Source organism: Mesocricetus auratus, unplaced genomic scaffold (assembly GCF_017639785.1).
Source record: "Mesocricetus auratus isolate SY011 unplaced genomic scaffold, BCM_Maur_2.0 Super-Scaffold_100007, whole genome shotgun sequence".
NCBI lineage: Eukaryota > Metazoa > Chordata > Mammalia > Rodentia > Cricetidae > Mesocricetus > Mesocricetus auratus.
Genome location: NW_024429191.1, coordinates 72,285,688 through 72,311,926, shown reverse-complemented (window position 1 = coordinate 72,311,926; position 26,239 = coordinate 72,285,688). Strand labels below are relative to the sequence as shown.

Genomic DNA, 26,239 nt, shown 5'->3' with positions numbered 1-26,239 from the left:
AATTCAGTATTGATCAAGCCTTTTCTTAAAAGGCTGTGTATGTTGGGTTGGTTGGTCACAAGGTTAGGCTTTGCTTTACATCATGAGTCTATGAAGATAGAGAACAAAAAAAAAACCCTCAAAATTAGCTTGCTCTGGTATGCTCGCTCCTTCTGTTCCTTCGTGTCCTTCCCACACACATACCCTCACACACGGTGCTGAGGATCAAACCTAGGGTATTGTGCTTGTCAGGCAAATGCTGTACCTCTGAGCTGTTTCTGGACTAGTGATTTCACTCCAGTACCAAGCAAGAAATGTTCTTCAGCAGCAGCAAGCACTGGCCAAGTCTTCTTACTCCATTTAGTACAGCCTCTCTGAGGATAGCATTTAGATTCATCCCATAAATTGGAAGCTCAACCCCAAAGCTTGTGTTTTGCTCCTCCCTCCCTCCCTCCCTCCCTCCCTCCCTCCCTCCCTCCCTCCCTCCCTCCCTCCCTCCCTCCCTCCCTCCCTCCCTCCCTCCCTCCCTCCCTCCCTCCCTCCCAGGCACATGTTTGTCAGATGTCACTCAAATTCCCCAGATTTTGCCTGTTCTTCTGACTAACGTTGAAATTCAGAGCTTTCACAAACCCTCACCCCGGGTTCAATTAATTTGCTCCCGTACCTCACAGATCTCTGAAACACGTTTACCAACTTATTATAAAGGATTTTACAAAGGATGCAGATGAAGAAGAGATGCATAGGTATGGGAGAAGGGTTGTGAAGCTTCCATCTCCTCTTCAGGTTCACCACCTTCTAGGAACCTCCATGTATTCAGGTATCTGGAAGCTCCCAGGTCCTTTTCTGGGTCATATTCGAGACTTAATTTTGTAAGCATTATGGAAACATGGACAACTGGGTAGAAACATGATTAGACAGAATATTATATAATGCAAAAGACCAAGTGGGGAACCCAATAGCTTGCCTGTCCAGATCTTTTTGTGGCACCACACACACCCCTGCCATATCACTTACCTTGACTGTTGTGCAGAATTTAAAATAGGGGCCTTGTAATCAGACAAGTAGGTCTTGATGCTCTACTCCAAGTCTTAAAGGTAAGGGAAGGCTTGCCTTACGGGAGGGAGTTATGAACTGAGGAATATGGATAGAAATAGTCACTACATCTTATCTCACTACAAACAGTCTGTATTCTATATTTTTACATTTATTTATTTAGTGTGTTTTTATGGTCTTGTAACAGAATGCCTGTTAAGATCAGAGGACACATTGTAGACATTGGTTCTCTCCATCGTGTGAACTTCGTGTTATCCAGTTAGGTGTCAAGAGCCCATACCTGCTGAGCCATTTTGTCAGTCCCTCAGTAACCAGCTATTAAAAACAATTCTTATGGGTGTTGGTGGCGCACGTCTTTAATCCCAGCACTCGGGAGGCAGAGACAGGTGGATCTCTGTGAGTTCTAGGCCATCCTGGTCTACAGAGTGAGTTCCAGGACAGGTTCCAAAACAATACAGAGAAACCCTGTCTCAAAAAGCCAAATAAAAAAAAAAACAAAAACAACAACAGAAAAATTCTTCAGTCACTCTCTTGCTAAGCCCTGCCTTAAATTGTAAATGCTCATTTGAGCCTGAATTGTATTTTCAGTTTTGTTAAATCACTCATAGTTCTATTTACCTTAGTTTAAAATTGGTAAACTCTTAAAGTGTCTCCCACCTTATTGTGAGTAGTGCAGTGTGTGCTTTAGATGCTATCGATGATGTGGAATTGGTCATTGGTTATGTTCACTCAGTAGTGTGAGCTGAGTTAGTTCACCTTGAGTTTAATTTCTTAGTAGTTTTTGAGTTATTAAATCTGTGTGAAAGGAATTTAGACTAAAAGAGCTTTCTGAAAGTAAGAGTTCAGCAGTTAAGTAAGGTGAACAATGCAAGTGGGTTTCTCTTTTCCAGCTTTTCCTCTCTAAAAACTGGAGTAGTTGTATTCAGCTTATTACTAGAGAGATGGAAAGTGGATGCTAAGTTCCTTTTGGAATTTATTCTCTTCCCCTCAGATACTCTCATAGCAACTGCTTCTCATTTCAGACTATTGAAAGTTTTGCTGCCCAGGAAAAACAGATGGAAGTTTGTGAAGTGTGTGGAGCCTTTTTAATAGTAGGAGATGCCCAGTCCCGGGTAGATGACCATTTGATGGGAAAACAACACATGGGCTATGCCAAAATTAAAGCCACCGTGGAAGAATTAAAAGTAAGTTTTTCATAAGCATATACATAATCTGTGATTTTTTTAGCAATAACTATCTGAAAATTTTCTTCTTTAGTATAGCTAAAAATTGGTCAAACAATGATAGAAACCTTGAATAGCAAATTTATTTCTTCAAAGCAGTGGTGTGCTGGAGCTGTTGATTTTAATATAGCATGTTTGTTGAGTGTGCCTACAGTTCTGGGGCTGATCCCAGTACCAAAAGTAAAAAGAAATCAGGCCGTGTGGTTCCTGTGAGGCTCTGTTGTTCATAAAAGTGTTTTTGTTTTGTTTTTTGAAACAGAGTTTCTCTATTACTTTGGAGCCTGTCCTGGAACTATCTCTGTAGACAAGGATGGCCTGGAACTCACAGAGATCCACCTGCCTCTGCCTCCCAAGTGCTAGGGTTAATTAGAGGCGTGCGCCACCACCACCTGGCTCATAAAAGCACTTTTATTTCCTTCATTTTCAAGTCAGAAGTTGAGAGTTTACCTAAAGTATTGGTCAAATTATGATATTTTATATATATATATGTCTTAAAGGCTAAAGTTGTATAAAATTTTTATCTTGAGCTGGGGGGTGGCTCAGTGATAGATCACTTGCCTCAGCTGCCTCAGAGTCATAGCTCTACGGCAAACAAACAAATCGAACTTTATTTCCTTAGGAAAAGTTAAGAAAAAGAACAGAAGAACCTGATCGGGATGAACGTCTCAAAAAAGAGAAGCAAGAAAGAGAGGAAAGAGAGAAAGAGCGGGAGAGAGAAAGAGAGGAACGGGAAAGGAAAAGACGAAGAGAAGAGGAAGAAAGAGAGAAAGAGCGAGCTCGTGATAGAGAAAGGAGAAAGAGAAGTCGCTCACGAAGTAGACACTCAAGCCGAACTTCTGACCGGAGATGCAGCAGGTCCCGGGACCATAAAAGATCAAGGAGTAGAGACAGGAGGCGAAGCAGGTATGTGAACCTTTTGGCAATGTCTGGCTCATGGTGGGGCTCCCAGATAACGTAATAAACTGAAATTGTTGTAAGTTAAAAATCATTAAGTCACTACTGTATCTCATAGTGACACAGCACCCTGCGGAGTGGGTTGCTTGCTCTTGTTGGTTACATGGCTGTTGGAGAACTGTGATTGCTAACACCCAGGATTAAGATGGGTGTCTAGCATGTGTTGGTGTACTAGTCTGGGTGGTGACTAACTAAAATTCTAAAATTGAAATAGAATGACTGATGGATGCATATTTTATGTTGTCATAAAGTCAGATTATTTTATTTTTGACTTGAATAGAAGATTGCATCCTTGACTGGGGGTGGCCCTCACCTTTAATCCCAGCACTTGGGAGGCAGAGACAGACGGATCTCTCAGTTTGAGGCCAGTTTGGTCTACATAGTGAGTTCTGGGACAGCCAGAGTTGTTACATAGAGAAACCCTGTCTTAAAAAACAAAAACAAGACTGCATCCTTATGTGCTAGGTGGATTTATAAGAGTTGAGTTTCCATTTTCTTGGTTAGTTCCCTTCTGTTACGGTTTGAGATAATCTTTCAAGAGACTCAGTATACCAGATGGTATATTCTTTGTTTGGTTTTGTTTCACAATGGGGTCTCTCTATGTAGACTCACTGTGTAGACCAGACTACTCTCAAACTCACTTGGATCCACCTTCCTTTGCCTCTAGAATGTTGGGATTTAATGACAAGATTTTCAATAGCTATTCTTGAGATTTCTAATGTAAAATGTTCTATTATGTTTGTGTGGTTTTTTTGGGACAGGGTGTCTCTGTGTAGCTCTGGCTGTCTTGAACTCACTCCGTTGATCAGGCTAGCCATTTATTTGTTTCTTAAGGGAAAGTTTTACTTAAATCTTTTTGATTATTGAATAGTAGTATGTGCTTCTCTGAGCTCTTTTAGTAATGGTAGCTGAAGTTGTTTCCTTTCTTTTTAAATTATTAAGAAGTAGAGATCGACGAAGAAGTAGAAGCCATGACAGATCAGAAAGAAAACATAGATCTCGCAGTCGGGATCGAAGAAGGTCAAAAAGCCGAGATCGAAAGTCATATAAACACAGGAGCAAAAGTCGGGACAGAGAACAAGATAGAAAGTCCAAGGAGAAAGGTTGGTTGGTTTATTATGAGAGGCGCCGTCTATAATAGGGCCCAGAACTCCATTTTACTGTGTGCCACAACAGTCAGCTCAGTTTCAAGCTGTATTTCTTTCCTTCCCTGCTCTGATTTGTGAGAGTGGAAGTCCACCTAAGGTTTTAAGATCATTTATTAATGCCTCATTATTGAGTTGGTAACCTGAAGGTTTTTAGTAGAGATTCTTCTGAGTTTTTATCACCTTTGAGAATGCTTTCAGGCTGTGGAAATTTTTAACCTTGCTTATTTAACTATACACTTAAAAACTGCAATATTCATAATGTCTCACAAGTATATGTACATTGTTCGTTCCTCTTGTGCCGTGTTGACTTAACTTAGCAATTCTTGCTCCCAGAAGTTGAATACCTTATTGTGATGTTTAATGTTGTATCCTTGCTATTCCTCTCTGCTTTGGGTGTTCTGTAGCTTCCAGTAGCTGGTTTATATTAGTGATTTTGAAGGACTGACTATAAATTTTGTCTTTGGACTGTTTTCTTTTTTTTTTTTTTTTTTTTTTTCTTTTTCTTTTTTTTTTTCTTAAGACAGGGTTTCTCTGTATTGTTTTGGAGACTGTCCTGGAACTCACTCTGTAGGCCAGGCTGGTCTCGAACTCACAGAGATCCACCGGCCTCTGCCTCCCACGTGCTGGGATTAAAGGCGTGCGCCACCATCACCCAGTTTGGACTGTTTTCATAAAACTGTTCTCTTTTAGCCTTTACTTTAAAATAATGTTTTTAATCATCAATATGTCCTTTTTTTTGGTTTTGTTTTACTAGACAGGGTTTCTCTGTATTGTTTTGGAGGCTGTCAGTCCAGCCCAGCCTTGAACTCACAGACATCTGCCTGCCTCTGCCTCCCGAGTGCTGGGATTAAAGGCGTGTGTCACCACCTCCTGGCATCAATATCTCCTTTTAAAACTTATTTTTGTTTTTGGATCATTTTAGCATGTTTGGTTTTATATTAGTTGGGCTGTTTTGCTCTGTGTGGCTTTAAGGATGAAAAAATGGGCATGTTTCTGATCTCCTAAGCCATGCTTCCATCCTGTCCTGTTCTGCATGTGTGTTCTCTGCTGCTATAAGATAGACTGATCATGTATGCGGCACTCGTGTTTTCTTTTTATAGCTATTTTTTCCTAAATTGAGTTAAATGCTTTCTTTCTCCCCCCCTCGCCTCTCAGATTATTTGCAGGGAGGGGCCCATGGTGAACCTCTTCAGTGTTTGCCACTTTAAATTCAGAAATTGCTTCTCTGATTGAAAATGCATTTGGGATAAAGGTTACTGCTGTATTTGAGAGGGTGTTTTCTTGCCCAATTTATGAAGGATTTGACCTATTTTTGGACTTAGGTATCAGTTTTCAAGAATTGATTGGTGTCAGTCATCTAGTGACTCTTGAATCAGATCGAATTAATCACCTTCATTTTGTGAGGCTTTTAATCCCATGTTTTTTTTTTTTTTTTTCTTCTGAGACAGGGTTTCTCTGTATTGCTTTTGGAGGCTGTTCTGGAACTCACTCTGTAGTCTAGGCTGGCCTCGAACTCAGAGATCCACCCGCCTCTGCCTCCCGAGTGACTGGGATTAAAGGTGTGCATCACCAACGCCTGGCTTGATCCCATATTTCTATTGTTGCATTGGTTGCTCTTTTCCAGTTGTGCCATTTAAATAGAAACAGTTGTATAATTTTTGGGTAAGCCAAAATTATCCTGAATTATTAACATGTGACAAGATGAATTTAGTAAAACCCTTAAGTTTCCCATTGAGACTTGGGAAAAGAAGGAAGACCTCAGGCCTCTCTTGGGCATGCTATCAGTAGTGTTAACTTAAACTTTTAGAAGTGGTGAGCACATTGACTTTTGAAAGTTCTAGACACTCTTGACAAGTGATAGTGGTAGGTGAGTAAGACTATTCACCGCCTCAGGTGCTGTAATCTAACAGAAGCAGTTTAACTCTATAGATGAGAAGTCATTTCCCACAGATAGCTCTTTGTTCAAAAAGTTTACATTTAATCCGTAACTCTAAAATCCACCACACATTATGGATATCCTTAGGACTATTAAGATCTACCATATTTATATAGGCCAGAAGATAAGATTTTTGGACTACTAGTCCTCTACGGGGCAACAAGACGACTCTTCCTCCTTGAAGCTGCCTGTGCACCGGAGAAGCCCATAAGGCACAAAGGGAAGACTTTTCCCACAAGGTCAGTTAGAGCACAGTTCCCACAAGTGGACAGACAGACATGAAGCAAGTCTTACAGTTAACCACTTAGAACATCACTCTGCTTGTTTCACAAATGTTGGACCTAATGCATACTCCTTTACATAAGAGAGCGAGTTCATAACACTATTTGCATTTCCACCCTCGGTGTTGTCTGTAACGATGGTCCATGTAGAATTCCTTTCTTTAGACATCTTCCTATCATGATCTACTTTGCTAGAATAGTTATTCTTAGTTTTAAGGGGGAAAACATCTTTTACGGAAGGTGTCTAATTTAACGTTTTCTGCGTAATTGCTTTTTTAATGGGTTACATAGAACAGGAATGCAGAGTATACCACTTTATCTTAGTCTGGGGTTTACTTTACAACAGAACAATAGGGGAAGTTGGGAACTATTTTTGTAACACTTTTTTACATCTAGTGAAAACAGAGGTCTGGTGTCTTGGGCTTTTAAGATCCCATTTTCTTATTAGGTCTGCGCCTCTTGGATATTTAAATAATCAAAAATTTTTTAACAAAATATATCATTAGGTAAACTTGTCATTTAAATTTTTTTCTGGTTATCATTTTGCCCTTGCAGGTTAATTAGCCTCATGTTTACAGCTTCGTGTACTGTCTTTTATACCTTTCCTGTTGCCTTTGTATATTCTTTATCTAGAATGAAATTTACTGAAGTTCTAAATTATGAGGTGAATTTATCAACTTTTGACAAGTTTGAGAAAATTTGCTGTTTTACTTTCTGCTTTCTTTCAGTCCCCTTCTTGGTCTATGACATCACTGGTGAATTCTGCAAACTGTTTCTTGCAGGCTGTGGGAAATGGATCTTTCATCTCTATTGTTTCCCTTTTAAAAGAGTAATGTATTGGTTGTATTTTACTCTAAATTCCATGGTCACTGTCTTCTTTTATGGCAGAAAAGAGGGGATCTGATGATAAAAAGAGTAGTGTGAAGTCCAGTAGTCGAGAAAAACAAAGTGAAGACACAAACACTGAATCGAAGGAAAGTGATACTAAGAATGAGGTCAATGGGACCAGTGAAGACATTAAATCTGAAGGTGACACTCAGTCCAATTAAAACTGATCTGATAAGACCTCAGATCAGACAGAGGTAAGTGTATTGTTTCTCACTTTGATTAGGGCTTTTTGTTACTGTTTGACAGTGCAGCGTAAGTATGCACAGATGAAGACGGATCTAAGCCGAGTAAGAAGACATACAAAAGGCTCTTCTGAAGGAAAAGACAGTGTAGTCCTGCAAAACATTTTGAGGTACATTGTTTTGTCTCAGCTATTTTGTAGCAGACTCGTGCCCCCATTAGTGTGCCTCTTTGGAAATTACTGTCCACGTATGTAATATAGTCGCCATTGAAAGTTAATTATCCTTTTTTTTAGGGATTTTGCTGTCATTTCTTTTTTTTAATAACAAGGTTGAACTGTTTTTGTTTTTGTTTTTTTTTTTCTTTTTGGTATTAAGTCCATCTTGTGTTGGTACATTGGCAGAGACATATGCTGTAAAAACTTAACTATTTCTGAGGCACATGTTGGACTACTTTGTTTTAATTAAACTGCTAGTATTTCTTTGTCAAGGATGTTTCTAGTTTTTTGCTTTATTGCCTTGCATTCTAATGCAGTTTGTTCTGTAACTCGAGAGCCAGTAGCATTGGATTGATGGAAGTGTAGGGTTTATGAATTATTGCAGCTGACTACCATACCTCACACAGCGTTGGTGTTGTGAGCGGCCCATGAAAAGCCAAATTAGAAATCAAGGATTCAGTCAAACTAAGCAGGTACTCATGCCAGGTACTCCTTTCTCTACCCACATCCGTGTTTGAATGCTATTGCCTGTGACCTTTACGCTTAACTGTTGTGTATCCTTTTTGTTCTTTACAAGAAGCGCAGAGGGGTTTTTTGTGTATTGCGTGAAATCTTACAAATCATATGTTAACAGAATGGAATTTTTTTTCAACTGTGTGTAGGGATGCAGTGGTGCCCAGAATTAGATATCTTTAAAGAATTTTAAATACAATAAACACCTCATATTATCCGCCTTGTTACATTCAGTGCAATTCTCAAGTCTTTAAGAGGTATGTGTTTAATGTTTCCTACTGTGTAGGAGAATTTGCAGTCAGCCATAGTATAGAGGAATAGTCACTGGCTGAGACATTGAAAGCCACAGCATGTAGCAGGGACAGACACGTGGATCAGTGACATGAAGACCTGATTGATTATCAGATGAGATTGGGTTCTTAAAGAACTGTTTAAAGCTAGGTTTTATAGGTTTTCTTAAAACCTCTAACTTCAGTCTTCGGGCTAGTGGTGTGGGATGAAATAATCCTAATGAAAGGAAGTACCAATTAGTTGATAAATTGGTGGCATTCCTGTTTTAGAAAAGCAGCGTAGTTATGTCTGTGTGAACCATTCACACATAGGCAGCATACACAGGCACATGGCTCTAAGAACCACATTGATGCCTTGATGTAAAAACAATACAGACATTTCAAATACACATGTCATGATTAGCAGTTAGCAACTGGGCCAACACTTAGTCATAAAATTTTACCTTTTATATGCTGTCTAATTATCAATTTTCCCCAAATTTTGCATTGTAGGACTACTGTTGAAGATTTTTTGAAGAATACTGAAAACGGCATAAAGTGAAGATCATCATTAAAATGAGGTGAAAGAAAGCTATAGTGGCATAGAGAAAGTATAAAGCTCAGTTAGTTATATGTTTTTTTATTATTATTATTATTAAAAATTAATTCAGGACTGTTGTGACCTACCAGATTTCAGAACATGTGTTATTAGCACATATGCCACTTTGAAAACTTAGGTCCTGTATCATATTTTTTCTTTAAGACTTTTTAAGAAATATTGCCTAAATATGTGGCTTGCTCAGTGTTTAATTGCAAGTTTTCAGTCTCGGACTTTGAAAACAGGATTAAACGTTAGTATTCATGTGAAGCAGACTGAGTGGGATTCCATTTTTACACTTCTGCTATACTTAGCCTTTGGATTTAGAAGTGAAAATAAAGTATCTCTGACTTTCTGTTACAGAGTTGATTGTCTGTGTCATTGAAAGGGTTTAGTATTGCTTTTTTTCTAATAAAGCTGTTGACTCCAATCTAGTCCCTTGTTTTTAAATATGAGGCACACTATTAATACAAGTGTTAGTGAACATTTTTCTAACTTGTCCTATTGAAGGGTAATTTTTATAGAACTTCCCATTTCATGTTTTAATGGTGCTTCAATTTTGGGTGGTTATGAATAAATTTGGATTTGCTTTTAATAGCAAAGGTGTATAGTGAACTAGAATATATTTTTACACCCATGAGAGGTTTCTTTAATAGTAAAAGGTTCTGAATAACCTTACAAACTCTGTCTTCCTCTGTCAATCTATGAAATGATTTAGGCAAACATTCAGAAACTTTCAACAAGTTTTTTTTCTTTAAATTCTATACTGAAATTTCTTTTAACCCAGTCTTAGCCATTTATAAATGTATATATTTCTGTATATGGAGTGTGTAGTGTATGCAACAAGGACATTTGAAAAACAAAGCAGGCAATAATTTCACATGGAAGTAGCAGCATGTTTATACTTAGTTCCATTCAACTGTATAAAGTATTATCCCCAAGAACATATGTTTCTATATATCATAGCAGTTCCTTGTGACTTATAGTTTTTCAATGCTAACAGCAGTTTATAGGTAAAGAAACCGAGCAAATGGCTTATCTAGTAAATGGCTTCATGTTGATCAGTGTTAGGACACAGAGACTGGGTCTTCACTCTTCTCACTGTTGTGCCACTGTTCCTTCTAGTGTGCGTTGTGAAGTAAAATACTCTACCAAACTTTGAATCATGAAGTCACCACTTTTAGAGACACTGTATGAGAAATGGGGACAGGGCCCTGCTGGCCTACCCAGCTGATCTAGAGATGCAGCACTAGGTGGGGAGGCTGTCTCTGAAGTTGTGAGAGAGAAGGCGGGTGGAAATGAAGATAGTTGTCTGGCAGATGCAGAGTCACCCGACTCTAAGCTCTGCTTTGTGTAGCATGTAGTTTGATGACGTTGTATTAAGAACATAATGTAAGAAATCTGCTCAAGTATTGAAATGCCAGATTGCATTCTTCTGCCTCATCTAGACTCAGTAGTGAATTTAAACGAAGTATAACAAGTGGGCTTCTGTGACGAGACATCCTCTGTGAACACATAGATCTATTGATGCAGATGCAGGTATCTGGTGTAGAGGCTGGGTACTGACTTACTGTAAGAAACATTTCTGTTTTGTAGACCAGATGACTTGACTGTCTCTGTCGTGTGTGTGTGTGTGTGTGTGTGTGTGTGTGTGTGTGTGTGTGTGTGTGTGTGTGTGTGTGTGTGTGTCATGTCTTATGGGAGAAAGCCGATTTTAATCAAATACTGTGTAATTTTGAAATCAGGGCAAGCAGTTCATCTTTTTTAAAATGCTTTTTATTTTTAATTTTTTTGCCTCATGAAAATATAACAGTATAATCGAAATCTCTGTTAACTTAATCTCCTATAAGTCTCATAGCTATAGCTAGTCTGTGTGTGTGCATGTGTCTGTATGTATTAGGTGTGGGTGGGGTGTGTGTGTGTGCGCGCGTGCAAGTGTGTGCTTTTCTGTCTTCTTAAGCAAGTCTCATGCTGTTAACCCATGTCTCTGAAAGAGGAGATTCTTCAAATGGCTCATTGTAAAATCCGATGAGCTTTTACTTTATAGTTCCCAGACTGATAGTCCTTTACCTTGTAACTCAAGAGAACAGAAGACGAACATCTGTAGAGTGTAGACAGACTAGACAATGGCCTCGGCAGCCGATTCCAGCTACCACTTTTGCACTTTGTAATCATGAGTTGTTAAGTTGTTCATGGTGTTCTGCTGAGATATGTTCTTCTAGAACATTTCTCACCTTGAATATAGTTGGTGTCACAGGAGGACCAAAGGTCATTCCAGAGGTTTGAGAAAGTGGTTCACTAACTTGTAAGCTGAGCCATCTAATTAGAAATTTTAGGGATGTATAAACTAGAAATTTAGTAGTGAAGGTTTTTGAGTTCACATCTTTGTGTTTTTAAAGATGCATAGTCGATGAGTGATGTGTGTACGTATGCCTAACCGCCTTCTATGTGCACAAAACATTCTATGTGGTGACAGTTTATTCAGGGTTGATTTTCAAGCCCATATTTTTGATTGGTTTTCATTTGCTTGTGAAAGGACCCAGGATTTCTGCATTTTAACTTGTTTGATAACTGCAATTGTAATGCCTGTTCTTGGTTTAAAAGCAACAGCCGTTCAGTTATCTGTGTGCTTCTCTAAAGAGTTCTGATGTTGCCTATTCCAAGCACTTGGGTGGGGCAGGAAGTAGGAGGTGGGGAATATATACAATATAAATAGATGTCTTCTATATCTGATAGTGTCTCTCATATATGTTCTGAATTTGCCACTTTCACTTAACTACATTTGGAAGCATTTTGAGATGTAGGATACAGCACTTTGAAGTTGAGCATGTTGCTTTTAAAGTATGTTTCAAGTTAGCTAAAACAGGGTAAATGACATTTTCATTGTGTCAGAATTAATGATTTTTTATTAAGATGCATTTCCAGAGTTTCATAGTTGATCTATTTCTTCCCCTCAGCCATCCCCAGTAGATCAGTTGTCTATCAACAGGTTGTTTAGGAGCAACTTTGGAAACAGTTTGGCACAGCTAAGTGTGCTGTACTCAGCCCTAGGTACATACTCTTGAGAAACTCTTAAATATTGCCAGGAGATGGATGAACAAATGTCTTAATGTCATCTTGTGTAATGAAGAAAAGAAAACCCAAACCAACAAAACCCTGGGAAGATACTAGTGTGACACATCCCCACCACGGAATTCACTGGCATGAACATGAACTTCCGGCTCTACATGTGACCATGGATGACTCAAGATGTAATATTTTCCCCAAAAAGCAAGCCACAGAAGGATCTATGCATTATGGTTCACTTTGGGAAAGGTCAAAAGAGGTTCATGGTAAATGAAAGAGAAACATGAAACAATTGACATACAAATCACAGTTAGCTGCTACTTTGAGAATGACCTTGGAGGGCAAAGGGGCTTTCAGAGGAATGGGCGGGCTATTTTCTTTTTGAATTGTATGTTTGTGTGCTTTTGTGTATATGCTATTTCTTAATAAAAAATTTTTTAAGTGGGAAAGGTTTTGGTGTAGGTAGTGACTAATAAACATACTAAATTAACCTCGGTGCATGGCAGATTAAAAAGGCACACTTTCTCCTTTTATTCTTTAAATGGTCTCACTGTGTGGCCTGGGCTAGCTTGGAACTTGGAAACCTTTCTCCCAATTGCTTGTAGTCCTCCCAAGGTTATAAGTACACTACCACACTTACACTTCATACAAGGCATACACACACTATGTGTTATCTTTCCTTTCATTCATATGGCAGCCTGAGAAAGGGTGCTTCTAAGCAGCCTTTCAAGGAAGGGTTAGGTGCCACAAAGTATTAACAAAAATGTTTAGTTTTTAAGAAAAAGTCATTAGGATTTGAAAAACCCCAGCGGATGCCTAGGGGTTCACAAAGCCAAGCATTAGTTCCTAGCAGTTCCATCACATCCCACTCCTCGGGTGAGACCTGGTCCTTTTGAGATGAGCTGAGGATAGTTTTTGGGTTTGTTGTGGCGGTTTGCTTCATTTATCAAGCAGGGTTTCTCTGTGCAGCCCTGGCTTTCCTGGCACTGGCTCTGTAGACCAGGCGGGCCTCAGACTCAGATCTGCCTGCCTCTCTGCCTCCTGTGTGCTTGGATTAAAGAAAGGTATGTGCTACCACTGCCTGGCCAACCGGGGATCTTAATGGGTGGATCGGTGAAGAGAACAGGTGCTGCTTGTGCACCTCCCTTTACCTGTTGCTGTCTCCTCTGGCTGCTGTGAGCGGCACCTGGACTGCTTCCCGTGAGCACAGCACAAAGGGAGGCACATACCAGTCTCCATCATTGTACATAAGCAGGCTGTGTGTGGGCATATTGGAGTCGGATGTTGGTTTTATTGTAACCTATATATGTTCTGGGCTTCTTAGTCTAATGTTCTTCTCTGGATGGTTCATTTCTCTTAAAGCAGTTTGGGAGTTATTTAGTGAAGTTGCTTCCTGTTACATTCAAGGTAAAACTTAATTGTACTTCCTCTTGAAGCTCTCGAATCTGTAATTCCAGCATGTTCGAGGGTTCAGGGTCATCCCTCAGCTATGCAGAAAATCTAAAGCCCTCTGGGCTACTGGAGCCCCATGTGTGCCTCTTCCCCCTCCATTTTGTTTATTAGTATAGTATGCTTAGAGCAAGTGAGAATTTGCTCATCAGCCTTGTGGTTGAATTACTGTTCAAACTGTAGCCACTGGATAATAGCATTACCCTCCTAATTTGTTGTTTTAATTAGAAATTATTTTAAACAAATTAATTGAAAAACAGTTCTTAGTGTTCTGCAAATGGTGATTTCTAGATATTAATCTGAAGAACCTCAGGCCCCTGCCTACATTTTCCGTACTGTTGAAAGCAAAACACAGTTAGGGGAGTTGTCACTTGAGGATCCATCCTGTCTAGTCATAATCAGCTGTTACTGGAATAGTGGGCTTGGAACACTTCAAAAATGCATATCTTTACAGTGCTCCTTCCCTTAGAGTTCTGGATACCATCCATTGCAGGTACAGGAGTATGAAGTGGTTCACATTACCATATAAACCATTTTCCTCTGGCAGTTGGATAGTGCTCACTCTGTGTATTTCCTTTCCCTCAAATCTCAGCTACTGGGAAGTTGGTGATGAGGAACTGCTCTGAGTTGGGAATACAAACAGTGTGCTGGGCCCTGAGGAGCCCTGGTATTCTAAACTCACAGGGACCAGAGGTGACTTGATATTTGAGGAGTGGTGGGTGCTTAGAGAGGAAGTTTCAGCTGGGTGCCTATAAAGTGACACAGGCTTCTAAAACACTCCAAAAGTAGACTGCAGAAAACTGGCTTGGGATATGACATCCACCAACCTTTAAGCTAGTGAAGGTGCCATCAACTACAGTGATGAGAGCTGTTCTCACAGGTCGTCTCTGCCTTGAGAAGTTAGTTGTTTACTCACATCCTAAGTCATTCTGTTTGATAGGTAAGTGGGGCCTGTGTGCAGCTCAGTAGTAGTGTCAGTGTTGGGGTGCAACACTTCAAAATAAACTGGGCCTCATAGGTACTGTAGCTGTGTTTGTCAAACAATTCCTTCTCAGAGGTTAGGAATGAGGAATTTGTCCAAAGTTTGAATGGGGTTAGCCAAATTGTCACATGGGTCTAGGCCTTATTGACAGTGATTCCAGCCAGACCCTTGTGTTCTGGAGTTAGTAAGTCATTTTTGCAGCTTCACTGTTGTAGCAGGGTCTCTCTGTCAGAGGTGATGCTGTATGCTGAGTCCATTCAGAGTTTCCGCTCTTCACCAAGACTTCTATCTCCTGAAAGTTCTTGAGTCTTTGAATATCTTTGTCCTAAAAGTTGGGAAAAGACTTAGTGATTCTAGAATACTATGAAGTCACTGGAATACAGCTTACCAATGGCAGGCCATTCCAGATTTGTTTTTGTCTCCATGGCGAATCGTTAGCAGTTGGGTTTTGTTTTGTTTTTTGAGGCAGGGTTTCTCTGTGGCTTTGGAGCCTGTTCTGGAATACTCTCTGTAGACCAAGCTGGCCTTGAACTCAGAGATCCACCTGCCTCGGCCTCCCAAGTGCTGGGATTAAAGGCATGAGCCACCAGCACCCGGCTTGGTTTGTTCTTAAAATTTTAATTTTTGAGACAGGAGCTCTCTAATCCTGGCTGGCCTAGAACTCAGGTCCATCTGCCTCTGTTTCCCCAGATGTTGGGATTATCAAAGTGTGTGCCCTCTAACCCAGCTTAATTTTTTTTTAATGTTAAAGCTATCTGGAAAGTATGATTCTTGTGACTTAATAGTAGTGTACAAAGAATACATCAATGACTGAGACATCAGTAAAAATTGCCAGAGGCATTTTGGAGGGTTTTTTTTTTTTCGTTTTTTGTTTGTTTGTTTGTTTGTTTTGCCTACAACTGTAGACCAGGTTAGCCTTAAACCCAGAGATCCTCCTACTTCTGCCTCCCAAACACTGGGATTAAAGGTGTGTGACACTACACCCAGCTGGGGGTGGAAAAGATTTTTGTTTTTTTTTCTAGACAGGGTTTCTCTGTGTAGCCATGGCTGTCCTGGAACTTATAGAACAGGCTGTTCTGGAACTCAGAGCCACCTGTCTCCCTAGTGCTGGGATTAAAGGGGTATGCCACCACTGCCAGGCAGAAGAAAAGATACTTAAGGAATGAAATCTGGTATTAACACTTTAGATCTACATTTTAACCTTAGCAAAGAAATTCAAAGAAACAGTCTGGGGACTGCAAAGGTGGACCTTCCCTAAGTGGTAAGAGCAGGCCACTTTCCAGTCTGAGAACAATGCTGTCTTTTTAGCCAGTCAGTGTTGCAGAGATTGGCAGCGCTGAATATAAAGTCTAAAATCAGGTGTCATTTGTCATTCCGGTGTTTGGGTTTGTGGAATCGTCAGAGGTGACTGAGAGTGGCCTTGCGGCTCTCCTGTAGGCAGTTTAGCATCTTGAGCTCTGTGCTTGCTTGGTATATGCAAACTAAACGACGGGCTTTCAGAACATCGTTTACCCACAGAATCGGGTACTTGTGTGGCCTACCTTTCTGAGCAGTGTGTTTGGCAGCTTCCTCATCTTTTCCACTTGCTCTGGATGGATCCCCAGCTCACAACAGCTCACTTGTAGTAGGCTCTGATAACTCAGCTCCTGTCTGTGCAGTTCAATCTCAATGAAGTCATTCTCTTTGGAGTTGTGAATTCTTACTTTAAGCACCAGCTCTGATCACCCAGAAATTCAAAGTTTTTTTACATTAAAAAAAAAGCATTTTAAAGATTGTTGCCGTTATTGACTGTCACAGCAAAGATGACCCTAAAAACTGAGCAGTAAGTAGAACTTTTGTAGATGCTGTATGAGCTGAGACTTTAAAGTGTTAACCTAAGTTGTGAGCCCCCGTCAGGTCTACAAACCGGAAGCTTGCAGTTTGATGCCAGTCAGTCACTCAAGGGTGTTTTTGTTTATTTTTTTGGAGAACTTGAGGGTGGGATCCTCTGGAACTGGAGTTACAGGCAGTTGTGAGCTGCCGGGTGAGAGCCATTTGCAAGAGTAGCAAGCTCTCAGCCCGGTCATCTTTGGAAGCAGGTTTCACTATGCAGCCCAGACAGACTCCGGGTTCTCTACCTCAGCCTTCCGAGTGCTAGCACACCTACCGACTTTCTCAGGGTCGGGGATCAAATCCAGAGTGTTAAACACATGTAGGGTAAGCACTCTACCCTGGCTATACTTTTCAACCTGTAGCAAGAGATTTAAAATGTGCAGTGGAGGGCTGGAGGGGTGCCTCAGTGCTCTTCAGAGGACATAGGTTCTGTTCCCAGCACCTGCATGATAGCTGACACCCATCTGTAACGCTAGTTCCAGGAGGTCTAGTGGCCTCGTCTGGCCTCTGAGGGCACCAGGCACATTCATGGTGCACAGATAGACATGGAGAAAAAGGAAAAAGCACCCATACCTATAAAAGTAAAATACACAATGGGTGTTTAATGCAGCAGCAATGTGTTGCAGTCATGATACTTAGTTGGCTGCTTGAGAAGTTACTAGGAAATACGTGTCATTGGGCAAGGTGCCAATCACTAGATGTGATTTGTATGGCATAGTCTTGGACTATGGCATTGAGTATGAATCTTGCCAACGTACTACCAAGGGTAGTATGAAATAGAGCAGCACTGGTTAAACCACATGGTGAGCACAGCTCTACAGAGAGGTCCTTACCTGGGCCTATGTCGTCAGGGTTGCCATCACGTGGGTCAGTTGGCAAGTGCGAATTCATGCCCTGTTGACACTCACCTGGGAGAGCATTAGATGGGAAGAGGGGCTGAGAAGCAGTCCCCAGCGTTTGCTTCTGTTTCCAGATTCCCACCACCCAAGCCTTTCTCCCCTTTCTCAGGCAGGTCAGGCGAAGGTCAGTAATTTTAATCCTAAAATCATAATAACTTTCCAGATGGGCCTCTGAGCATTGCACTACCTTCGTTTTGATTTTGAGTGGTTTTTATTAATTACCAGCCAAGTCATGAAAGGAAGCCAATTCTATATTTTGAAGTGATGCCTAATGTGGGAAAGAAATATAATCTATTCTCTGGTATTTTTGGTACATAATACTTTGTGTTTCCCGGTCTCTAGCAAAGCTACACGGCAGAAAGGAAAGAAGTATTAAAAATCTTTTAGAGGCAGGCCATCTGTGAGTTCCAGGCCAGCCTGATCTACAGAGAGTTCCAGGACAACACCACTTGAAGGAACTGGGTGATATATTTGCACACCTTTAATTCTAGCAGAGGCAGGTGAATCTTGGGACAGCCAGGGCTACACAAGGAAACCCTGCCTTAAAAATCCTTGGAGGGCTGAAGAAACTGATCAGTGGCACAGTACGTGCCCATCTCATCTGAGGTCCTAGGTTCAGTTCCCAACACCACAGGACAACAATGAGACTCCAAAGACATGAATGAGTCTTCACAGGACAGTAGAGGAGACAGACGGTGATAAGGGGGGAATGGCAGTGGTACCTGGGTGAGGTAAAAGCAGAACCCTTAACCGTGTAGAAGTTGAGGTAAATAGTTTAAAACAAAACCAACAGCCAAAGAACACTAAATCTGAAGCCCTGGTCTCTCGAGAATGCAAGCCCTACTTATATGACAGTGTCAAATACTCGCAGCAAGAAGACAGTCCTGCCCAGCACAGCCCCCTCCTCCCACGACAGCAAGGTTCCTTTCCTCAGCACTCAGATTGTCGAGGCTGTGTCTCCTTCCCACATCAGCCCTGAGTCCAGGAAGGAGGCTGAGATTTCTGTCTGAAGCAGCATCTTGCCAATATCCGGTTGTGCATCTCTGCTAACTCCATCCAGGAACTTTCCCAAATCTACTGGGCGAGGGGGGAGGCAAATCCAGGCCCGAATTCTTCCTTTGGCACCAAGTTCTGACATGTTGGGCAAAGTGTGAAACCTCCCTGAGCCTATTTTCTAACCAAAAATCGGGACTTAAGAAACCCTACCTCCTACCTCATGGGGTTTCGAGAAGAAAGTACCCAGAAGGCCCTCCTCGTGCCAGTTGGCGTCACATACTGCTGGCTGCTGCTTGCCTTTGTATAGCACTTACCGGAAGAGAACCCTTGGCCCGGTTGCTCTGGTCATGACTGACCCACTACCTACAACACTAGCCACCACCACCTGAGCACCACCCTCTGCCACCGTTCCCTTTGAGGACTGTTGGAAACAGGATCCACTCACCTGCCAGCTTCTCCCTGATGTCCTGTTCAGGCTCCTCCATGACAGATGAGTGGCCCCTCTGAAGTTACATGAAAGCTTCCTTGATTGCAAGCATCAAAGTTCAAGAGGTGGGCTGGGGCTTGGTGAAGGGTGGGTGGAGCTGGGCAAAGTCCACAGCCAAACAACTGTCCCAAGCTCTCAAATGCAAGCCTCAAAGCAGGAGGGATATGGACTGAGACCATTTGTATGGGTGACTGACAGTAGACAGCAAATGGACAGTCCATCCAATGAGCTGAGTAGTCTTCAACCTCTAAACACGGTAGGATCCTAGAAGTCATAGATGATATATGCACACATACTGCAGGAAGCTGGCTGCCTGGCCAGCCACCCTAGAAGGAGTCCAAGTTAGGTGCTCTTCTGGGGTGCTGTGGCGGCACTGGAATGGTTGAAGTCCTCTGATTGTAATATACAGGTGTGGTTGAGAATCACTGATTCAGACAAATTGCTTAAGGAGCAAATGAGGAAACTGAGGTCCAAAGAAATGAAATGCGCCGGGCGTTGGTGGCGCACTCCTTTAATCCCAGCACTTGGGAGACAGAGGCAGGTGGATCTCTGTGAGTTCGAGGCCAGCCTGGTCTACAAGAGCAAGTTCCAAGACAGCCTCCAAAACAATACAGAGAAACCCTGTCTCGAAACCCCCTCCCCCCAAAAAATGAAATGCTTACCAATAGTCAAGTGGCCAGCTAGGCACAGGCTGGCATTAGGCTTGGGTGGCATAGCTGCCTACCCATCACCACGCTGATGATGTCTTCCTGCCAGGAATGGAGGAAGGTAGGAGTGACGGACAGGAGGAAATAGGTCTGCCTGGCCTGACCTGAGCATGGATATGGAAATGTACTTCAGCCAGCTGGGTTGGGGTGTGGTAAGCTATAAACAGGCACCCTGAATCGCTTCACCTGTCGAAACGCTCAGGGGGACAGGCTGCTGCTAGCTTACTGAAGGAAAGCTTCCACTCATTCCATCCATCACACACTGTTCTGTCAGCCCACCCACTTGGTGCCCATGCGTGCACCCATTCAGGAGGGTGTTGACTGCCTTCCAAGGATGATTGGTACAAACATCCTTGAAAATCCTTTGTGGAGCCCGGCTGTGGCGGTGCACACCTTTAATCCCAGCTCTCAGGAGGCAGAGGTGGATGGATCTCTAAGTACAAGGCCAGCCTGGTGTACAGAGCAAGTTCCTGGACAGCCAAGACTACTTTCCTGTCTCGGAAAAGGAAGAGGAGGAGGAGGAGGAGAGAGAATTGTGGAAAAGGGCAGTCACTGTGTGCTCTGCCAAAATGTACGTGAAGACCCGTAAAGAATTGTCTCCTGGCCTGGGAGTGTAGTTCAGTGGTGAAGTCTACATATGGAGGTCAGAGGGTGACATTGTGGAGTTGGTTTTTTCCTATCTTCCTTAACTGGGTTCAGGAAATTGAACTCAGGTTGTCAGGCTTGGTTGAACTTTTACCTACTGATTCATCTTACCTGCCCTCAGTACACTTTTAAGTGAAAAGTCTCATAAGGAAACAAAACCAAAACGATGGTTAGGGGGAAATGTCAGAAAATAAAAGCTACGAAGGGGATTTAGCTCTCCTGGCTGTGGAAAATACAGTATGGCATTTTATAATTAAACCAGTCATGTTTTAGCATGAGTTAGACAAGACACCAATGGGCAGATAAGATACAGGAAACAGTAACAGTAAAGGCGGATATCAAGTCATCAGGACAGGTGGGGATGTAACGGGAAGGAAATGGGTACTGCTGGAAGCATAGGGTCTATGATACAGGCAGTGTCTTTTGGGGAGGAGTGGTTCACAGTGGAGGACAGGGCTCTCCTGGGCCCCTCCTTTCATCTAGGCTCCCTGGCTGCCATGAGGTGAACAGCTTTGCTTTGTCAACGAACACAGTCCTACAGTGGTGGTGCCACGTGAACACGACTGTGGCCTCTGAAGCTGGAAGCCAAAAGAAATCTTTCCTCAGTTGTTTATCTCAGATATTTTGTTACGGTGACAACAACCAAAAGACAAAAAACAAAACCCTGACATAGTGCTCGGAAGAAATAGACTGAACCAACTAAACAGTGCTTGAGTCCTTGCTGGCCTTCACAAACAAAAACAATAGACTCAGTAAAGAAAGACCTATACACTTTGTCAAATGCCTTCCAAGGAGGGACACAATCAGCCCTAGCAGATAACTATAGTTTCTTATATGGACTGCATCAATATTTCCGGTTGTGACTCTGGTGCTTTCTGCCTGATTTCTCATTGAAGCCCATGTTTCCAGACACTTGCCTACCCAAACACCTGTGTAAGTCTATGGGAAAACGATTAGACACAAGATGACGAGGCTGAAGACAACTGGTGTCCATGTTGATATAGCATCATGGATGCTGTTTCTGTATCTTGTTTTCTTTTGCTTCTTGAGAACGTTTTTGTTTTTCTTTCCATGCTTTTAAAAAGGTCTCCCAACCCCCACCCCGAGACTGAAGAGATGGTTTATTGGTTAAGAACACTTGCTTGGAAGTCATGGGGACCAGAGTTTAAACTCCAGCATCCATATGACAAGACAGGCATCCTCCATGCTTGCAACCCCAGCTATGAGAGCAGAGACAGGTGAATTGATGGGACTTGCTGGCATCCCATTTAGCTGGCAGAAAACTGAGGGCTGTGGAATAACCCTCTGTACACTGTGGAAATGTGTTGCTCTCGTTGTTAATAAAAAGACGATTGGCTGATAGCTAGGCAGGATTTGGGGGTTAGGGAGAATACTGGGAAGAAGAATGGAGTCTGAGGAGTCTTAAGCCAGACTTGGAAAACGCAACATGGGAAGCTCATAGATAAGGCAAGCAAGCCTTGGGGTGGCACATAGATGAATAGAAATGGGTTCAGGGAGAGGTCCTGCCTCAAAGGAGTAAGCAGAGACTAAAGGACAAGGGCATTCCAGTTTCCTCTTCTGCTTCCATGCTGTACACGGAAGCCCATGCACACACATTTCCCATGCACACACATTTTGTAAAGCCTAGTTTTAATTTTAACTGTGTGTGTGTGTGAGTATGTGAATGTGATTGTAGGTGTCCACAGAGGCATCAGATGCCTTGGAACTAGAGTTACAGGTGGTTGTGAGCCACTCTGGGTTCTGGAGATCAAACGTAAGTCTTAGGTCCTCTGCAAGAGCAAAATCAGGGTATGGTGGCACACCCCTTTAACCCCAACAGAGGCAGAGGGAGGCAGATCTCTGTGAGTTTGAGGCCAGCCTGGTCTACATAGTTCCAGGACAGCCAGAGCTGCCTCAAAATAATCTTTATGAGGTGATTTACACGCCATAGACTCTGCTTAAATTATCTTGTGGCATCAGGGAATCAAACTTCAAGCAGCATGCATGTTGGGCTAGTGCTCTACCACTGGACTAGCCCTGCAGTGCATACTGACCGTTTGAAAGTAGTCAGGCTTTTCTTCCTGTTGTGCACACACAGGGTTGTGTGACATTCATGGAGAGCTTGTTTCAGAATTGTTTCATCATTCTGAAATAATATCCTGGATTTATTCTCTATTACCTGCCACATGTCATTTCCCTTACTCATCCTAATAACATATCTACTTTCTGACTTCTTTCACTTAGCATAGTGTTTTCAAGGCTCATCCATGCTACAGTTTGGGTCAGTATCCTCCTCCCCCCCCCCCCCGCCCCCGCAAGCATAAAGTAATGGACATTTGTTTTGGTCCCATTTTGAGTTATGATGGTCAATGCTGCCACAGTCTTGCACAAGACTTTGGTGTTGGATGTTCTGTGTTTCATGGGATGATCAAAGAAAGAGGGTCACTCCAAGATGCAATTCACACTCTGTCACAGCAGGGAGGAATAGTTCATAAGAATGGAACCCCAGGGCCGGGCGTTGGTGGCGCACACCTTTAATCCCAGCACTTGGGAGGCAGAGGCAGGCGGATCTCTGTGAGTTCGAGGCCAGCCTGGTCTACAAGAGCTAGTTCCAGGACAGCCTCCAAAGCCACAGAGAAACCCTGTCTCAAAAAACCAAAAAAAAAAAAAAAAAAAAAAAAAAAAAAAGAATGGAACCCCAGGGCTGGAGAGATGGCTCAGCGGTTAAGAGCACTGACTGCTCTTCCAGAGGTCCTGAGTTCAATTCCCAGCAACCATATGGTGGCCCACAACCACCTTGAATGAGCTCTGATGCCCTCTGCTGGCATGGAGGCAGAAGATTGTATACATAATAAATAAATAAATAAATAAATAAATAAATAAATAAAAAAAATATAAAATACATATATAAAAAAAGATTTAAAAAATTAAAAAAAAAGAATGGAACCCCAAACAGCTGTGTAAAGGAGTACTTATTGGTTGTTACACAAAGGTGGTTTTTTGAGTGAAACAAGTTCCTCATACCAAAGCCACTGATCTAATCCATATAGTTTCTGAAGAAAAGCATCACCCCTGCAACTTCATAGTTCTTTTGTGCTCTGTATGCAGTACCCAATAATGTAAGATGCTCCAGGTGTTCGAGGACCAGCCAGTGATGAAAGTCATGCAAAGGCTGTAAAGCTCCTTCAGAAAAACAACTCCACAGATCCCAGAAAACAATCAGTTTTCTACAATGCTTTCTTCAAGGTCTAAATAGATCCAGAAAACAACTGGTTTTTTCTAATGTCTACCCTAGATAAAAAAATTCTTCTAGATTTCTACTGCATTTTGGTGTTTTTTGTTTTGTTTTGTTTTTCAAAACAAGGTCTCACTGTGTAGCTCTGGCTGTCCTAGAACACACTCTGTAGGCCAGGCTGGCCTCAAACTCACAGATCCACCTGCCTCTGCCTCCTTAGTGCTGGGATTAAAGGTGGGTACACTGTGACCAGCAAGATTTTGGATATTTATTCCTCTTGGTTAATATATATGTAGGAATTGCATTTTGGTTCAGAACCATCCTTATGCTTAACGTTTTAAGGAGCTGCCAAACTGTTATCAAGCTAACTGTCACTCTGCAGTGTCACTGACATTGTGAGATTTCATTCTTATTGTTTTATTTAGTCAGAAATCTTTTTTCCAAGATCTTCAAAGATTATCCCAAAGGATTCTGAAAATGTCCCAAATTGAAGCCTCATCATCCAAGTGAGACATTTGTGCAATAAAGGCTTCTAGGCTGTGATGTTTTAATATAATTAGTTTTCTTAATTTAAAAAATATCATTTAATCTTTTTTAGACTGTGGTATTTTTTTAAACCACAAATGTCATTATTTATTTTAATGTTTCCAAAGATCAAAACATTTTTCAAACACAACTAAGATATAAAATACAGCATAAATAGGCTGTGGTATTTTAATATTACTAGTTTTTCTTAATTTTTAAAATGCCATTTAGTCTTTTAAAAAAAGAGAGAATGTGAGTTCGAGACCAGCCTGGACTACCAAGCAAGTTCCAGGACAGCCTCCAAAGCCACAGAGTAACCCTGTCTTGAAAAACCAAAATAAAATAAATAAATAAATAAAAAATAAAAAAAGAGAGAAAAGAGGCACCAGGCAGTGGTGGCACATGTCTTTAATCCCAGCACTAGGGAGGCAGAGGCAGGCAAATCTCTTAGTTTGAGGCCAGCCTGATCTACACAGGTAGTTCTAAGACAGCCAAGGCTACACAAAGAAACCCTGTTTTGAAAAGCAAAAAATGCCCCCCCAAAAAACCCACACATTTTATTATAGAATAACAATCCTGGTAACAACAAATTTCAAGTACTCAATTTTTAAATAAACAAAAATAATTTATTTTCTAAATTGAAATATCTAGTAAATAAAAGATACATGTTGAGATGGGTAGTGATGGTGCATGCCTTTAATCCCAGCACTCCGGAGGCAGAGACAAGTGGATCTCTGTGAGTTTGAGACCAGCCTGACCTACAGAGTGAGTTCAGGATAGGCTCTAAAGCTACAGAAAAACTCTGCCTCAAGAAAAAAAAGTTACATGTTGTTGTGGAATATTATTTTAATTAGGCAAAGATGTGTTCTATTTGTTTATGCTGTCTTTGTTAATTATGTGTTGCATTTTTTTCACCTTGCCTGCAAAGCCCCTGATTGGTCAAAAGATGAATGGTCAATAGCTAAGCAAGAGAGGAATGTGGGGGGACTGGCGGTCAGAGAGAATAAATAGCAATCTAGAGTGAGGAAGAGGAGGAGAGAAAAGGGAGGAGAAGGACATGGGGGGGAAGAGAGAGAGAGAGAGAGAGAGAGAGAGAGAGAGAGAGAGAGAGAGAGAGAGAGAGAGAGAGAGAGAGAGAGAGAGAGAGAGAGAGAGAGAGAGAGGAGAGAGAGAAAGAGAGCGCTCTGAGGCAAAACAAAGATGAAGAGAAGCATGAAGTTATAAGAGCTAGTAGAACAAGCATAACTAAGGCCGAGAATATCATGATTTATCTCCATGTCATAATTTGGGAGCTGGTTGGTGCCCCCCCCCAAAAAAACTCTGGTACAACATGTAGAGGCAGGAGGATTAGAAGTTTAAGGTCATCCTTGGTTACATAGTGAGTCTGGGCTACATGAGAGTCAGTCTTTAAAAAGAAAGGGGCTGGAGATGAGAGATGGCTCAGCAGCTAAAGGACACTTCCAGAGGACCAGAGTTCCATTCCCAGCGCTCACATGACGGCTCACAAATAAATACCTGTAACTGCCCTTCCAAGGGATCGGACACCCCGTTTTGGCTTCAAGGGCTCCTGCATGCTTCATGTGGTTCGTGCAGACAAGCAGGCACACACCCGCACATACATAAGAAAATACGTTTGAAGGCTTTTCTCAGTGAGCTTCTCCACGGTCCTCAGAGGGAAGCCCAGGACCTGGACCCCTGGAGCACTGACACCATGAGTCTCCTTGTGGACACTCTGCATGCAATAGTTTGAAACGCTGCAGTCTCCAGAGAGACCTTAGTCTTCCCCTGGCCTCCAACTTCAGTGGCTGTGGATTGACTGTCTTTTAATTCTAGCCTCCAAGTGAGCGTGAAGGAGTATCTATCTCATTTTTGTTTTGAGCGTGGAGGTCAGAGGACAACTTTCTGTTGTCCTTTCTCATCTTCCACCCTGACTCGGGTGCTAGGGGTTAAATTCAGGACACAATGCTTGGGTGACCATTTAACTGATGAGCCCTCCATTTTTTGTCTTTTTTATCTTTTTTTTCCATATGGACAGTCAATGCTTAGCAGAAGTCTATTTTGTTTTTCTCCGCTTCCATGAATGCCCCTCCGCAGGCCTGGATTCCTGGAATAGTCCCTGCTGTCACAGGTCTGAGTT

General features: G+C 41.9%; 2 protein-coding genes across 8 annotated transcripts in view; one reads left to right on the top strand and one right to left on the bottom strand.

The window, feature by feature from the left end:
* Luc7l3 (LUC7 like 3 pre-mRNA splicing factor) overlaps nucleotides 1-9,599 on the top strand; it is a 28,674-nt gene extending 19,075 nt beyond the window's left edge. The window contains exons 7-13 of one of the 6 annotated variants that reach the window (XR_005878396.1): nucleotides 2,055-2,216; nucleotides 2,875-3,158; nucleotides 4,152-4,312; nucleotides 6,410-6,532; nucleotides 7,463-7,603; nucleotides 7,709-7,814; nucleotides 8,267-9,599. Coding sequence is in view for 4 of the 6 variants with exons in the window: in XM_013117676.3 (XP_012973130.1) it covers nucleotides 2,055-2,216; nucleotides 2,875-3,158; nucleotides 4,152-4,312; nucleotides 7,463-7,603; nucleotides 7,709-7,899 (939 nt within the window). In the remaining 2 variants the exon portion in view is untranslated. Of the gene's footprint in view, nucleotides 1-2,054; nucleotides 2,217-2,874; nucleotides 3,159-4,151; nucleotides 4,313-6,409; nucleotides 6,533-7,462 lie in introns of all 6 variants that reach the window. The other 5 variants (XM_005075833.4, XM_040749521.1, XR_005878395.1 and 2 more) reach the window with 5 other exon arrangements.
* A 2,528-nt stretch (nucleotides 9,600-12,127) lies between these two features.
* On the bottom strand, nucleotides 12,128-19,421 carry Ankrd40cl (ANKRD40 C-terminal like). Of its 2 annotated transcripts, XM_040749522.1 has the most exons (4): nucleotides 18,949-19,227; nucleotides 17,442-17,516; nucleotides 16,278-16,453; nucleotides 12,128-15,061 (listed from the first exon to the last, which is right to left on the bottom strand). In XM_040749522.1, the coding sequence occupies exons 1-4, from the start codon at nucleotides 18,986-18,988 to the stop codon at nucleotides 14,918-14,920; spliced, it is 435 nt and encodes a 144-aa protein (XP_040605456.1). In that variant the 5' UTR covers nucleotides 18,989-19,227; the 3' UTR covers nucleotides 12,128-14,917. The 2 variants fall into 2 exon arrangements, with proteins under 2 accessions (XP_040605456.1, XP_040605457.1); XM_040749523.1 differs by lacking the exon at nucleotides 17,442-17,516 and having other exon boundaries at nucleotides 18,949-19,421.
* Between the last annotated feature and the right edge of the window lie 6,818 nt (nucleotides 19,422-26,239).

Excerpts from the sequence above, each read along its gene's own strand:
- Ankrd40cl (XM_040749522.1), bottom strand. The coding sequence starts at position 18,988 with ATGGAGGAGCCTGAACAGGACATCAGGGAGAAGCTGGCAG. Across the intron at positions 17,517-18,948 it reads CATCAGGGAGAAGCTGGCAG|GTGAGTGTCAACAGGGCATG; the intron begins GTGAGTGGATCC and ends ATGCTCTCCCAG. Across the intron at positions 15,062-16,277 it reads CAAACACACTGCTCAGAAAG|GACAAAGATATTCAAAGACT; the intron begins GTAGGCCACACA and ends CCCAACTTTTAG.